We start from the raw sequence: 15,348 nt of genomic DNA, 5'->3' as shown, positions 1-15,348 counted from the left end.
TGGAGAGATACAGCTGGGTGTCATCAGCATAAAGATGATACTGGAAACCATGAGATGAGATCAGTGAGCCCAGGGAGGAGGTGTAGATTGAAAAAAGAAGGGGTCCATGGACAGATCCCTGGGGAACTCCAACAGAGAGCGGGATGGGGGTGTAAGAAGATCCCTGAGAGTGTACTCTGAAGGTACGGTGGGAGAGATAGGAGGAGAACCAGGAGAGGACAGAGCCCTGGAACCCAAATGAGGACAGTGTGGCAAGAAGTAAATCATGATTGACAGTGTCAAAAGCGGCGGATAGATCGAGGAGGATGAGGATGGAGTAGTGGCCTCTGGATTTGGCAAGGAACAGGTCATTACAGACTTTAGAGAGTGCTGTTGCTGTCGAGTGTAGAGGGTGAAAACCGGATTGAAGCGGATCGAGGATGGCCTGCACCGGGACTTCCTCTCTGAACTGTCCCATCGCTTCCGACATAACATCCTGTTTTGTGAATGCAGGACGTTTCAGAGAGGAAGTCCTGGTGCAGGCCGCAGGCAGCCTGCAAGTGCCTCTGCTGCTGCCCAGGTGAAGAGTGGAGCAAAGACGATTTTAAGGTATTGGGGGGGGGGGGGGGCGCTGGAGATGGGAGAGCATGCGGGAGATGCACCCCCTGTGAAAAAAATATTCCTGGCTATGCCACTGGTCACTGGCTCTGCACAGCAGTAAGAGAGGGGTCAAAATCTTTTCATTACATAGATCTCCAAACCTCTCTTGCCTTTTTTAGGATGTCATTCATGGTTAAGGTCCTTTTTCTGCTATTTCCAAGAAAGAAAATTTTGAGTTTTGTGGTGCTACAACATCACACATAGCTTTGACTTTGCATGTCAATCCTTAAGGCCTCCAAACAACAAACCTGTTCCTTTTAATCCTGACCTATGGAAAATTCACCTCTAGCATTTCAACTGCTACAGTTCGTGCTGTGCTTTAATAACAACTCTTAAGGCAGTAAGTACTTGTGATATGAGTGTTGAATATGGGTATAAATGCCTGAGCAGTCCCTAGTTTCATTAATCTCCTGTTTCCTCTAGCTGCAGCTTCGGGCTCAGGAAGCCAAAGTCATTGAAGAGAAAGCAGCCAAAATAAAGGAGTGGGTAACTTTCAAATTAAAGGAGGTAGGTCTCCGTTAATCTCCAGTTCTGGTACCATGTAATTGAGGATAATGACATGCTGGGAAGGAGTTGCATACACAATGCAACCAATAACTCTTTAAGCTGCATCTCTGAAACATTCTGTTTATGTTTCCTGTATCATTATGGACCCTCGGCTTTCCTACTCCCTCCAGAAGAAGCAGACAGAGTTTTCCAGAGGGTGGCTTGTCTTTAGTTTGTCTCATCCTGATATCACGTACTGCAGAGTTCTAGGGGACCTATTATCCTGTAACCTGAATGGGTCATGCTGGTCTTTATCTGCTGTCATTTACTGTGTTAGAAAATGGATCCTCTGTAGGGTGAATTATCCATCGATGATGTACATGGCCTTTCAAGACCTACTAAGGACCCTTTTTCATGGATTTCCGGTTAGCTCACGCCTTTTCAGTAGCACAGTACTTGATTATCTGTCCTTCATTAATCTAACCATCTCGCATATTCAACAGACCCCCCCCCCCCTCGGTGACATCACATTGCCATTAAAAAGTGTGCATGTTCTCTTCCTGTTTTCCAACTTCACACACTGCTGGTTAATGTTAATAAACAATACTGTATTTTAAATACAGATACCTTATGCCTGTTCTTTATGCATAAAGTATGTTTTCCATGCATTGTTTTCTGTATTGTCCGACTTTTCAGTTATCTGACAATGGCTCAGTCCCATTTACGTCAGATAATCAAGACTGTGCTCAGGGCCGTGCCAAGGGTCTGTGGCGCCCCCCCCCCCCCCCCCGCAGGGGATCGGGTGCCCCCCCCCCCCCGTGAAGATGATCGCTGTTCTCTCTCCCCTGCCCTCCCGCTCCCATGTCCCAACTGCCCGCCCTCTTCTCCCCCCAACAAAATTTCTTTTAAATTTACCTCCGGCCGGCTGGCAGGGCAGCAAAGGCGCAGCGTCAGTGAAGGAGGCGGCGCTCCCGACGTCTCTACTAGTCTTCCCTTCGCTCAATGTCCCGCCTTCTTCTGACGTCATTGACGTCAGAAGAAGGCGGGACATTGAGCGAAGGGAAGACTAGTAGAGACGTCGGGAGCGCCGCCTCCTTTACTGACGCTGCGCCGTTCGCTGCCCTGCCAGCCAGACTGAGGTAAATTTAAAAGAGATTTTGTTGGGGGGAGAAGAGGGCGGGCAGTTGGGACATGGGAGCGGGAGGGCGAGGGAAGCATGGCGCGGCGTGGCGCCCCCCCAGAGGACAGTGCCCCCCTGCCACGCTTACCTCGCTTACCGCGTTGGCACAGCCCTAACTGTGCTGTTGTTCAAACCAAGTTACAGCCAGGTGTAGTAGGTATATTTTTGTCCCTGGAGGGTTTAAAATCTAAAAGGGGAATTCTATAACTTGGTGTCTAATGTCAAGCTTATCGAAGAATAGCACCTCGCATTCTTTCTTCTCTTCTCCCCAGCTATCTCCCATCCCATGGCTTTCCCTCAACCTTCAATTCCCCCCAACACCAATGGCATAGTCGCAGCTTGTTCTACTTCCACCCACACCCCCATGGCACAATCTCAGCTTTCTCTGCTCCCCACCCCAATCCTCATGGCACACTCTCAGCTTTTGCTGCCTCCCTCCCCCAAAACCCTAGGGCACACTCTCACCTTGCTCTGTTGCTCTGCTCTCCTCCTCCCCATGGCACAGTCACCTTGCTCTGTCCCCCTTCCCACCCTGCCAATGTTACACTTACCTTTCTCTACCCTTCTCCACCCTCCCCATGGCACACACAACCGTCATCAGCTACTCTCACTGCACTTCGGGTCACTTCCTCCTCCTCCTCTGCCGGCTTAGATCCAACTGCGTATGTGAACCTTGTAGTTCACATAAACCAGTGGCATAGCCACAGGGGGCTTAGCCCCCCGATTTAGGTTCAGGCCCCTCCAAATTTGCAGCACCATCTGCTGCATTATCTGGTGGGGGTCTCCAACTCCGCCATTGGAAAAGCTCCTCTTCCTGTGTCCTGCACTTTCCCTGAGCAGCCGCTACCATGCGCTGGACCTCCCTTCCCCGTGCATCCTCAGTTTTCGCAAACTTCAGCATGCACGGGGGGGGGGGGGGGGGGGGGGAGGAGACCTCTCAAACTGAGCATCTGCCCAGGAAAATTTCAGGCCACGAGTGGAAGAATGTTTCCATTGGTGGGGGTGGGGACCCCCACCAACTCAGATATGTGGGGGTCGTGGGGTGAATAGTGGCATGGAATAGGGCAAAGAGATGGGAGTGGGAAATATTTTGTACCCCCTACTTTGTGTTCAGCCTTCCAAAGACCCAAAGTCTAGCTACGCTTCCGACATAAACAGTCAGGTCTAAGCCAGAAGTGATCCAATGTGCAGCAGTTCACTTCTTCCTCCTCCTGCCATGTGATGTCTGCAGGGGGAGGGGAGAGAGAGGAGCTGATGCCAGCAGCTTCACCGAATTCTTCACAGCGATTGAAGAATTCTACACGTTCTGCAGTGATGGGGAATTCTAGCTGCACAGTTACACGGAATTCCCTCAGGAGAAAACTCTGTTTGATTTCTGTAACGTACTATTGTATGACTTGCTTCTATTGATTAGAAATTTTTTTAGACAATATTATTCAATGTTTCTCGTCTCAGTCTTGTTAAGGTTAACAGCCATGGTTGGTTAAAGCCTCTGCCTTGACCCATGGCATACTAATGTTTTACAGTCACAGTTATGTAATTGTTCCTACTTTGTATTACAAATAGCTGGAAATAGAGAACTGTCATCTGAAATTGTACAATCAGAAGCAGCTGGAACAGATCCAGACACTTGAGGAAATGCTGCAAGGTAAACAGTTTCTCATTTTATTTGTTGCCTGCCAAAACAGCCGGTACAAATACATCATTCATAAAGCTTCACACACTGTATAAGGAAGAACCCAAGAGTTTCTAAATGAAAAACAATCTTTATGTGAGGCTTTGCTGGCTGTGACTAGAAGAAATTACAATGTTATTACAGTATATACAAATTCAGTATATCTATAGTCCAGGGGTTCTAAACCCAGTCCTTTGGGACACACTAATCCAGTCAGGTTTTCAGGATATTCACAATGAATATGCATATGATAAATTTACAAGCACTACCTTCAGTGTATGCAAATGTATTCATGCATATGCACAATGGGTGTCCTAAAAACCTGACTGGCCCAGTGTGTCGTGAGGACTGGGTTGAGAACCAGTAAACCAAAAAAGCTGTCTTTACTTTAATGAGATTAAGAAGGATTAGGTGTTATTTTGAAACTCTGCACTTTTGTTCAGGCTCTTATTTTGAGCCAGATGAACTATTGCAATGTGATGTTTGTAGGTTGCAGACAATTAATTTTGAAGAATTTGCAAACTGCAAAATGTAGCAATCCGGTTGATTTACAGTACAAAGAATTTTGATAGGGTTACTCCTTTGCTGGTTAAAGCCCATTGGCTCCCTGTTTAAGCTAGGGTGTATCTTAAAGCCTGCATAATCATTTTTTAAAATAATGTATGGTTCCGCTCCAGAATATTTGTTGTCATTACTCACTTTCCCATGTCAAGATAGGACTATATCATTGCGGAATACTTTGTTTTTACATCTCCCTTCTGTTAAGTCTGTTAGATATAAAAGACTACCCCCCTTTTTCAAAGCCCTGCCAGTGGCTGCCGATGCAGTAATGCCAACACAGCCCATTCAAAGTGAAAGGGCTGCGTTGGCATTGCCACACGGCTTTGTAAAAGGGGGGGGGGGGGTATGTCATTCATCATTTTCTTCACGGGAATTAATTTTTGGAATGATCTTCCTGGGATTGTGAGATCTCTTGACAGCCTACCATGATTTAGAAAATTACCTAAATTGTGGCTGTTTGAGAAATATCTGCAGTGATTTTAAGGTGTGTTTGTTTTATTAGTTTTAATGTTTTTGATTACTTGAATTGATTGTATTTTCACAAGTATGCCTGGTTTTTTTTTTGTAAACCACACAGAACCGTTAAGGTTGTTGCAGTATAAAAATATTAATTTAGTTTGGTTTAGCTTTTAGTTTATAACTACTGGTGACTAACCAGCTTATAATCGAAAGTGATTGCCGGCCATCTTCCGACACAAATCGGGAGATGGCCGGCGATTTCCTAAAAGCGGCGAAATCGGTATAATTGAAAGCGGCATTTTTGACAGCATCGCCGCTTTCCCATCGCTTCGCCGGCGAGAGTTCAAGGGGGTGTGTCGGTAGATTAGCGAAGGCGGGGCATTGGCGGGCATGGGCGTGGCTACCAGATGGCCGGCTTTCGCTGATAATGGAAACAGTGGCGTTCCTAGGGGGGCTGGCACCGGGGCGGATCGCCGATTCGCCCCGCCCCCCTGGGTGCAGCGCCACCCCCCCCCCCCCGATGCAGCGCGGACCCCCCCCCCCCCCGGCAAAAGGACACCCCCGCAAAGGACCCCCCCTGCCGGGTGCACGCCGCTGGGGGGGGGGGGTGCCGCGCGCGCCTGTCCTCCGTTTTTCCATGCTTCTTCTGTGCCCCGGAACAGGAAGTAACCTGTTCCGGGGCAGAGAAGCAGCATGGAACAACGGAGGGCAGGTGTGCGCGGCACCCCCCCCCCCCCCCCCGGCGGCGTGCACCCGGGGCGGACCGCCCCCACCGCCTCCCCTAAGAACGCCACTGAATGGAAAAAAAAGCGGCATTAAGCAGTATTTCTCTGGGTTTACTTTGTCCTTTTATTTTCACAACCAAGCCTCAAAAAGGTGCCCCAACTGACCAGATGACCACTGGAGGGAATGGGGGATGACCTCCCCATACTCCCCCAGTGGTCACCAACCCCCTTCCATACTAAAAAAATAAAACTAAAAACCTTTTTTGCCAGCCTGTATGCCAGCCTCAAATGCCGTACCCACCTCCATGACAGCAGAATGTGTTGTATCCTCCGACAGCCTTTCCCTGGTTGCGATTTGACTCTCGGGTGAGTGTGACACCTTTTCTGTTAGGTGCCCTGCAGAGTCACATTAGCAATGCATTGTGGTGGGTGTAGGGTACTGGGCTCTACTCCCATGTTGCTTTTCCCCCCTGCTAACTGGGTCAGAGTGTGGCCTGTTTTGTTTCCTGTTGTAGTCCATGCGGTAGTGGCCATATTTGTAAGCCAGTTTTAGTTCCCTTTCCTGTGTTACCCACGTTAGAGAACTTAGTTCTTACCTTGAATGGTGCTGAAAGAGGGCATTGTACACCATTGTGCCAGCTCTGACCTACTGCTAATCTTAGTACCAGGGGACTCTTTGCCAGTGGGGCACAACCTCTGATCTGCAGTTAACTGTGAGTAAACGGTTATTTCAAGAAAGGACTTTTTCAGGGAGATTAGTCTTCAAGTGTGAACTGGTGTGCCAAAGTTATACAGCAGCAATAAGTCCTAGAGGCTGTATGCAGGTCCCTGGAGCAATTTTAGTGGGTGCAGTACATTTGTGGGTAGTGGGTTTGGGGGGGGGGGTTCGGGGGCTCAGCTCCCAAAGTAAGGGAGCTATGCACGTGGGAGCTTTTCTGAAGTCCACCGCAGTGACCCCTAGGGTGGCTGGTTGGTGTCCTGGCATGTCAGGGGGGCCAGTGCACTAAAAATGCTGGCTCCTCCCATGGCCAAATGCCTTGAATTTGGCCGGGGTTTGAGATGGCCGACATAACTTTCCATTATTGCTGAAAAACAAACCCGGCCATCTCAAACCCGGCGAACTCCACGGCATTTGGCCGGGCTAAACCATATTATCGACAAAAAAGATGGCCGGCCATCTTTTTCGATAATACGGTTCCGGCCAGCTGTAGCGCCACCACCAACATAGATTGCCGGCAATCTATTTGGCCAGCGACGTTCGATTATGCCCCTCTAACTGAGTGCATATTTTATATTGGTACATGAATATTAAGAGAGAGGAGGATATATCGTGCAAAATAACCAGTTATCTCCTAGGCCCCTGATGGCGAACCTATGACACGCGTGTCAGTACTGACACGCGTAGCCATTTTCGGTGACACGCGGCCGCATGTGGCCGCGTACAGAGAAGCAGCGGTGTTCCCCGGGGCGGATCGCCGATGCGCCCCCCCAGGTGCAGCGCGAACTCCCCCCCCCCCCCCGGTGCATGTTTACCCGCTGGGGGGGTGCCGTGTGCGCTCCTATTGGCTCCCTCCGAGTCCTCCACTTGTTCCCTCCCTGCTGCTCCCTCTTCCCCAGCTCCTGCACGGCCGTTAGGGGATCTTTGACCTCACTTCCTGCCGGCGGAGCAGCGGAATGCCATGGGGGACGCATCTCTGGGGGCCCTGTGATCGCCATTACCACATAACCACAGCAACCATCATCCAATCTATTGTTCTGGGGTGTCGTGGATTTCTAATTGACCATCATTACTGAGATAGGTGAGGGGGAGGCTGGGAGAGGCGAGGGCATGTGCTATGGGTGCCGTTTCCCGCCATTAGAAATAGCGGCAGCCATCTTAATTTACATAAGGTGGTCAGTTAGGCTAGTTAACCCCTAATTGCCTGCAGGGCTAACAGGCTATCTATAATTCTATCTTCAGTCACTGCCCCCCTGATGGAGAACCCAAAAAATAAAAAACCAAGGTTAAGTAAAGGAAGTGGTAGTAGCAGTAGCCGACCCTTTCAAGAGACATGGACCGAGATGTATGGCATTATAGAAAAAAATGGCAGATCATTTTGCGTTCTATGTACTGAAACGGTAGTAAGCAGAACGTGGAATATAAATAGACATTTTGAAACTAATCATTCCCAGCTCTTGAAAAAAAGTGAGGATGAAAGGAAGGAATACATTTCCAGGCAGCTACACTTTTATAAGAGCCAATCTAATTCCATCCTTAAATTTGTAAAAGGTTCTACAAATTTAACATCTGCAAGTTTGAGCATTGCTCACTCCATAGCTCAGCATGGAAAAGCACTCAGTGAGGGAGAATTTATTAAAGAAACTCTCCTAAGATGTGCACCAGTTCTATTTCACGATATGCAGAATAAAGATGCAATTATTAAGAGAATATCTGAGTTACCACTCAGTAGAAATATCAATTGAAGATTTAGCCAATGAAATTCAGCAACAAAAAAAGTCACTAATAGGCAGATTAGTTAAAGAATTCCCCCTCCCCCTCACTTATCTTAGTTCACGGCACCCCACACAAGTTAAATAATATCAAGACCAACAAAAGAAACCGACTGACAGATGAACAAAGAAGTCACTAAGCAGGTAAGTTAAATAATTAGTTTTTGGTTTATTAAATACAGTTATATATTACAATTATACATTTTTGTTATTTAAACTATAAATATCGCGAAATTATGGTTTTTTTCTCGAAGTGACACACCACCCGAGTTATGCTCGGTTTTTTGGCGAATTTTGACACACCAAGCTCAAAAGGTTGCCCATCACTGTCCTAGGCGCTAACCGGGAATATTCAGCGGGGGATAACTGGTTATCCCCTGTTGAATATTGCTGGATAGCCAGTTAAGTGCCATTTAACCAGCCAGGTGCCATTTCTGGCTGGTTAAATGGTTTGAATATCGGAGGTCAAAAGGTTTTTTTCAACACTCTAGGCATTTAATAATACAGTAACACAAATATTAAGGCTCATATTCTAAAGTGCACCTTTTTGTGTGCACTGTAATTTTCATGTGCTATTATTCTGTTATAAAAATCAGCTTCACAGAAAAACATCACACAGAGACTTGTTACCCTAAATGGTGCATATTACCTAGGTACCTGTTTAGAAAGGGTTAAGTTATTTAAATGAGCATAACAAAATCATCTAAGGAACATTCTACAGATGATCTGAAAGTTTATTTATTGCCTCTCATTTACTTTGTTTTATTTATCTATTTTAGTTTCTTATATACCATCTGCAAGCCTGTCATCAAGGTGTAGGCTTGTCTTTCTTTCTTTCTTTTGTAAAATTTGACCAACATAACACATTTCACAGTGGATGCCCTTATACAGAAACATGACCCTTAGCAGTAACCCTTACGAAAGATGCTACACTGGCTCCCACTCAAGGAACGAATTACTTTTAAAGTATGCACACTAGTTCATAAAATTATTCACGGTGAAGCCCCAGCCTACATGTCTGACCTAATAGACTTACCACCCAGAAATGCTAAAAGATCATCCCGAACTTTCCTTAACCTCTACTTCCCAAATTGCAAAGGCATAAAATACAAAGTGCTACACGCATCGACCTTCTCTTATATGAGCACACAATTCTGGAATAAACTACCACGCAACCTGAAGACGACTTACTAGCTGACCGACTTCCGCAAATCGTTGAAGACTTATCTCTTCGAAGAAACCTATCGAAAGGATTAAAACACATGAAGCCCACGCATACTGCTAATACTGCATCAATACACACTCATTTATACTCTTATCCGCAGAAATTCTAACACTCTCAAACCTTAACCTACAGGTAACAATGCAATAACCAAATGTTCTCTAGCTATTGCCCTGTAATCCTATCAGTATCCACTGTTCTTCCACTATTCCATTGTTCTGTTCCATTGTCCTATTCCCCTTGCGATACAAAGACTTTGTTTTCACTTTACTCCTCACAATGTAACCGCAATCGAGTTGTAACAAAATGTACTTCCATCAATACAATGTATTGTAAGCCACACTGAACCCGCAAATAGGTGGGAAAATGTGGGATACAAATGCAATAAATAAATAGTACTGCAGGACTACTGCTAGAGGTCATTGATGCCATTTGTGAAGAAGAAGATGTGGGCGAGGGCAGGAGAGACTGGGGATCAGTCCTACCTGCAACCCCAGAAACCAGAGATTCTGTAAAGGTAGGTCCAGGGAGGGGGGCTTGGATTGTTGGATGGCACTTTCAAATTGGGATTTTGGCCAAAGAGAAGGAGGGGAGGGACCATTCCTATTGGGTGGGGGCACCAGGAGCTGTGGCACAACAGATGTGGTCATTGCATTGGGGGGGGAAGACCATGAGGAGCTTTCAGCTTGGATGGGGGGAGTAGTGCTGTCCGTAGGTTTTCCAGGCAAGGTCTTCAGCTGGACTAGCTTGCTGTACACCCTGTTCCTTATATCTTATTTAATTGTACATGTAATTTGTCTTTAGTTTAGCCATCCATCTATTTTATCTCGATGACTTTGTACTGCCCATCTTGACCTCTATATATATCTCAACTGGACATGTCCCCTTGGCTACCCATTAAGATGTTTCTTTGTACTGTACAAACAGTGTTAGCATCATATCAAATCAAATTAGGTCTTGTATACCACTAAAATCCCCTCACGAGGGTTCGGTGCGGTTTATATAGTGAGTGTAACAAAGCTCAGATTGTTAAAATGGAAACTATAAAATTAAAGAATCTTATAGGAAAGTCTTATGGGGGACAGGGAGAGACCAGCATCGTGTTAACTGTTATAAAACAGACTTAGGGAATAGGAAGGTTTTTAGCCTCTTCCGGAAGCTGAGATAGATAGATTCTGTTTTGATGGAGATAGGTAGCGAGTTCCATATTGATACTCCTAGTACAGGGAATAGAGAGCTGAAGATCTTATGATACTAGATTGCCTTATGAAACAGTGTTACTAGAGTCAGTTGTTCTTTTAGTCTGTTGGACTGGGCTAAGCATAGTGAAGCCACTTTAGTTAGTAGATCTGATGTAAAACCCTGTAAGAGTTGAAAGACTAAGCAGGCAGTTTTGAACCTGATTCTATCTGATATGGGAAGCCATTGAAGTTTGATAAGAAAAGACGAAATGCTAGTACATCTATTCAGTTTGAACATTAGTCTGGCAGCAGTGTTCTGTATGATCTATAGTTTCCTCTGATATTGACTCGATACCAATAAATAAGACATTACAATAATCCAAGTGTGGTAGGATCAGCATTTATACCAGCAGCGCAAATACTTTTGGATCAAAGAGTGACCTGACTGGAAGAAGCTGCCTCATTTTGAATAGAGATGTCTTCCACAGCTGGTTAATATGTGAGGAGAATGTGAGTGAGGAGTCAAGCAAGACCCCTAGTACTTTGGTTTCTGACTCTGCTGCAAAGTTTTGACCATTGGACAATGTTATTGAAGCTGGAACTACAGTTCCCTTATTCCGGAACCATAGAATCTTGTTTTTTTGCTCATTCAGTTTTAGTTTGTTGGTCAAGGCCCACGTACTGACAGCATTCATGCCGGCCATTACTGATTGAGTTGGATCTTTATTTGTGGAGGTCAATGGTAGGAGAAGTAGGATGTCATCGGCATATGATAGTAGTAGCTCATTAAGTCTCAGATGTATTTTGCGGAGGGACATCATATTATTATTATTATTAGCATTTGTATAGCGCTACCAGACGCACGCAGCGCTGAACACATGACACAAAAGAGCTTACAATCTAAATAATACAGACAGACAAGACAGTTACGGGTGAGGGAAGTAATGGGTGAGAAGGAAGGAAGGGACAATTGAGTAGTGGCTAGGAGCTAAAAGCAGCAGTGAAAAGGTGGGTTTTCAGCATAGATTTGAAAACAGGTAGAGATGGAGCTAGACATATAGGTCCAGGAAGTCTATTCCAGGCATAAGTTGCCGCGAGAGAAAAGGAACGAAGCCTGGAGTTAGCAGTGGAGGAGAAGGGGGATGACAAGAGAGATTTGTCCAGTGAGCGCAGTAATTGATCAGGATGGTTGAGAGCGGGAAACCCTGCGAAACTCCACAGTTAGGCGTCCAGTATTCGGAGAGTTGTTAATTTTGTTTGACAGAATAGCTTCTGTTTGAGAGGAATTCGCTGAACCATTTGAGAACAGTGCCAGTTATTCCTATCTGATTGAGACATTCCTGAAGCAAGCAATGGTCCGCCGCATGAAATGCTGCAGAGATGTCGAATTGGAGCAGAATCACTTGCAGGCTTATTTTCAAAAGAGAAGGGTGCCCATCTTTCGACACAAATCGGGAGATGGGCGCCCTTCTCCCAGGGTCGCCCAAATCAGCATAATCGAAAGCTGATTTTGAGCATCCTCAACTACTTTCCGTCGCGGGGACGACCAAAGTGTCGGAAGCATGTGCTTAACACATGGGTGTCCTTGGCCGATAATGGAAAAAAGAAGGGCGTCCCTGACGAGCACTTAGCCGACTTTACTTGGTCTACTTTTTCTTGCGACCGAGCCTCAAAAAGGTGCCCGAACTGACCAGATGACCACCGGAGGGAATCGGAGATGACCTCCCCTTACTCCCCCAGTGGTCACTAACCCCCTCCCACCCTAAAAAAAAAACTTTAAAAATATTTTTTGCCAGCCTCAAATATCATACCCAGCTCCCTGACAGCAGTATGCAGGTCCCTGGAGCAGTTTTAGTGGGTACTGCATGTAGGTGCCCCCCTTCACCCCTTAGGGCTATGGTAGTGTTGTACAGTTGTGGGGAGTGGGTTTTGGGGGGCTCAGCACCCAAGGTAAGGGAACAATGCACCTGGGAGCAATTTCTGAAGTCCACTGCAGTGCCCCCTAGGGTGCCTGGTTGGTGCCTTGGCATGTCAAGGGGACCAGTGCACTACGAATGCTGGCTCCTCCCATGACCAAAGGGCTTGGATTTGGTCATTTCTGAGATGGGCGTCCTCGGTTTCCATTATCGCTGAAAACCGGAAACTACCATCTCTAAGGTCGACCTAAATGTTGAGGTTTGGGCGTCCCTGACTGTATTATCGAAATGAAAGATGGACGCCCATCTTGTTTCGATAATATGGGTTTTCCCGCCCCTTCGCGGGGACGTCCTGTGAGGACATCCTCAGCAAAACTTGGGTGCCCCGTTTGATTATGCCCCTCTTAGTCTCCTTTACATAGATGTTGTTTGACATATGTAGTTAGGAGTAGCAGCAGGGTTTCTGTGCTGTGTGCAGGTCTGAAACCAAATTGTGAGCAATGTAGAATATTAAATCTATCTAGGTATAAGGAAAATTGCTTGCTGATGTAGATTTCTAGTATTTTTGTGAAGAGAGGTATACTCGCCACTGGATGGTTACAGTTCTAATGTGTGCCTATTAAGGGGTTTCATTTGTATAGTGTTGACCTTATGTGTATCATATCTATGTTATATGAATGTTCTTCCGTGCTGCCTATCATTTGTACTCTGCTTACATTTATTATATTTCTGTAATATTTATTTATTTATTGCATTTGTACCCCGAGCTTTCCCACATACAGCAGGCTCAATGCGGCTTACATATGATTGTTTTACAGTGTTGTTAAATGTTTATGTTTGTGATACTGTTTCATGTTAATCCAATTACTAGTATTCAATTTGCCATCTCCAAGTTTACCTCATTAATTAATGGCATACTAACTATTTATTGTTATTTGAATATTTTTACTACTGTAATTGTCTGTTGCCTATATTCAGCTTAACCTGCCTTGGGTGAATTCTTTCACAAAGGCAGTATATCAATCCTAATAAATAAATAAATAATTTTATTTGTGCTTATATTTGGTCATTTTACTATTGTTATGCTGTTAACAAACTTGTACGTTTTTCATTTCAAGCTAAAACTGCTGTATACCACCATGGGTGCATCTCTTCATAAAGGCAGTTAATAAATCCCAATAAAGAAAGAAAGACGTTTTCAGATCTTATGTAAAATGATTTATGTCATGCTCATTTAAATAACTTGACCCTTTCTCAAATATGTACCCAGGTAATATGCCCCACTGGGGATTCATCTTCACAACCAGCAATGCCATGTGGTTATTGTGAGCGCATTCCTCCCTCCATCCAGTGCAGCTAGATATACACATGCTGTTTCACAGTTCACACACCTTTGCCCAGCATGTAAAGAGGGGCAGGTTTAGGTCAGAGGAGGGAGAGTATGCTCAGTGATTTCATTATCAGTTTCACAACTTGTATTTTCCAGCATGTGCTCTGCACCTGTGGTTTGCATATTTGAAAGTGAACTTGCAGGTCTGTGATTACTTAGCACCATAGGTTTGCAGTCCAGCTCAGCTGTAGGGTTTGAATATTAGCCCCAGTAAGTTCAAGTCTAGATTGTGAAGTCATGCCACTGAGAAGAGTCACCATCTCATACACTAATACATCATAATCTGCCAGATTCTACATATCACGCCTAGTGTTCCACGCTGAAATCTAATGGGCAGATGATCAAAAGACCCGCACTGTTCCAAACAGCACTCTAAAAATAGTACTGGAACAGCACGGGGCTTTACTGCATTTATGATCAGAGATAATTGCATGCAAATTTAAGCACACAATTCTCTCTAATCATGGGATAGAAGTGCAAGAGAATTGTGCCTGAGCGCCTCATGCATTTGACAATCCTCCTGCACTTTTTTGACAGGTCTGGGTTGTCAAAAGCCCAGACATGGCAAACACAGGGGCTGGAGGTCCATGGGGCCTGCTAGACCCCAACTACCCCCAAGCCAAGCGAAATGGGGACTGGCGGTCCGGTGGACCTCCGGTCCCCCTGACCCTTCCCCTACACAGGTTCAGGGGGTGCTGGAGATCCGGTGGGACTCCCTTATATGATGTGAAGCCCCGCCCATTGCATCCCAAGATGCACTGGGCAGGGCTAGGTGCCGCCATTTTCCATGCGGCACTGATGGAAGAGGAGGGAGGCCACCTCCCTCCTCCAACTGAAGGTAGGGGGTTGGGGAAAGGCCACTAGACCACCAGATGGGGGGAGATTGTTGACCTGCAGCCCACTGAGCCACCAGGGACATCGGAGGGATGCTGGGGGGGGTTAGAGGGGCTGAAGACCATCTGGATTTCCACCCCCCTGAACCTGTGTCGGGGGGGTCGGGAGACCGGAGGTCCACCGGACCTCCAGCCCCCTGTCGCTGAGGAGGGGGTTGGGGTTCCTGCGGGGAGCTGCTGCATTGGGGGGAATGGGGGTCTGCTAGCATGCAAATGCATGCTGGACAGAGCTCACCATTCCTCCCCAATGGTCTGCAAACTGGCATAGGATATGCCTTGGCCAGTGAGCTGATCATTGGGGATGAATAGGTTTAGCATGCATTTGCATGCTAGTTGTGTTGCGAGCCTGTGAGCGCGTTGTTTCACACGCTCGGGGGCTCTGATCACGAGGCAGTAGCAAATGCAACATGCTAGTATGGTGCTAACAGCCTCTAGGGCCTGCATTTGCTTCTGATCATCGGCCCATAAGCGTATTCCATAACAATGGTTGTAACTTAATTGGTGCTTTTAACAGCACTTATCAAGTAATTT

The 15,348-nt window shown here is 46.2% G+C and overlaps 1 protein-coding gene across 1 annotated transcript in view; it reads left to right on the top strand.

Moving 5' to 3' along the window:
• PLEKHH1 (pleckstrin homology, MyTH4 and FERM domain containing H1) overlaps positions 1 to 15,348 on the top strand; it is a 274,731-nt gene that overhangs the window by 140,817 nt on the left and 118,566 nt on the right. The window contains exons 5-6 of the mRNA XM_030215194.1: positions 1,063 to 1,146; positions 3,872 to 3,953. Of these exons, the coding sequence (XP_030071054.1) occupies positions 1,063 to 1,146; positions 3,872 to 3,953 (166 nt within the window). The remainder of the gene's footprint in view (positions 1 to 1,062; positions 1,147 to 3,871; positions 3,954 to 15,348) is intronic.

This window comes from Microcaecilia unicolor, chromosome 9, assembly GCF_901765095.1.
Source record: "Microcaecilia unicolor chromosome 9, aMicUni1.1, whole genome shotgun sequence".
Lineage (NCBI taxonomy): Eukaryota > Metazoa > Chordata > Amphibia > Gymnophiona > Siphonopidae > Microcaecilia > Microcaecilia unicolor.
Note: the sequence above shows the minus strand (reverse complement) of the source record. Positions and strands in the feature narration are given on the sequence as shown.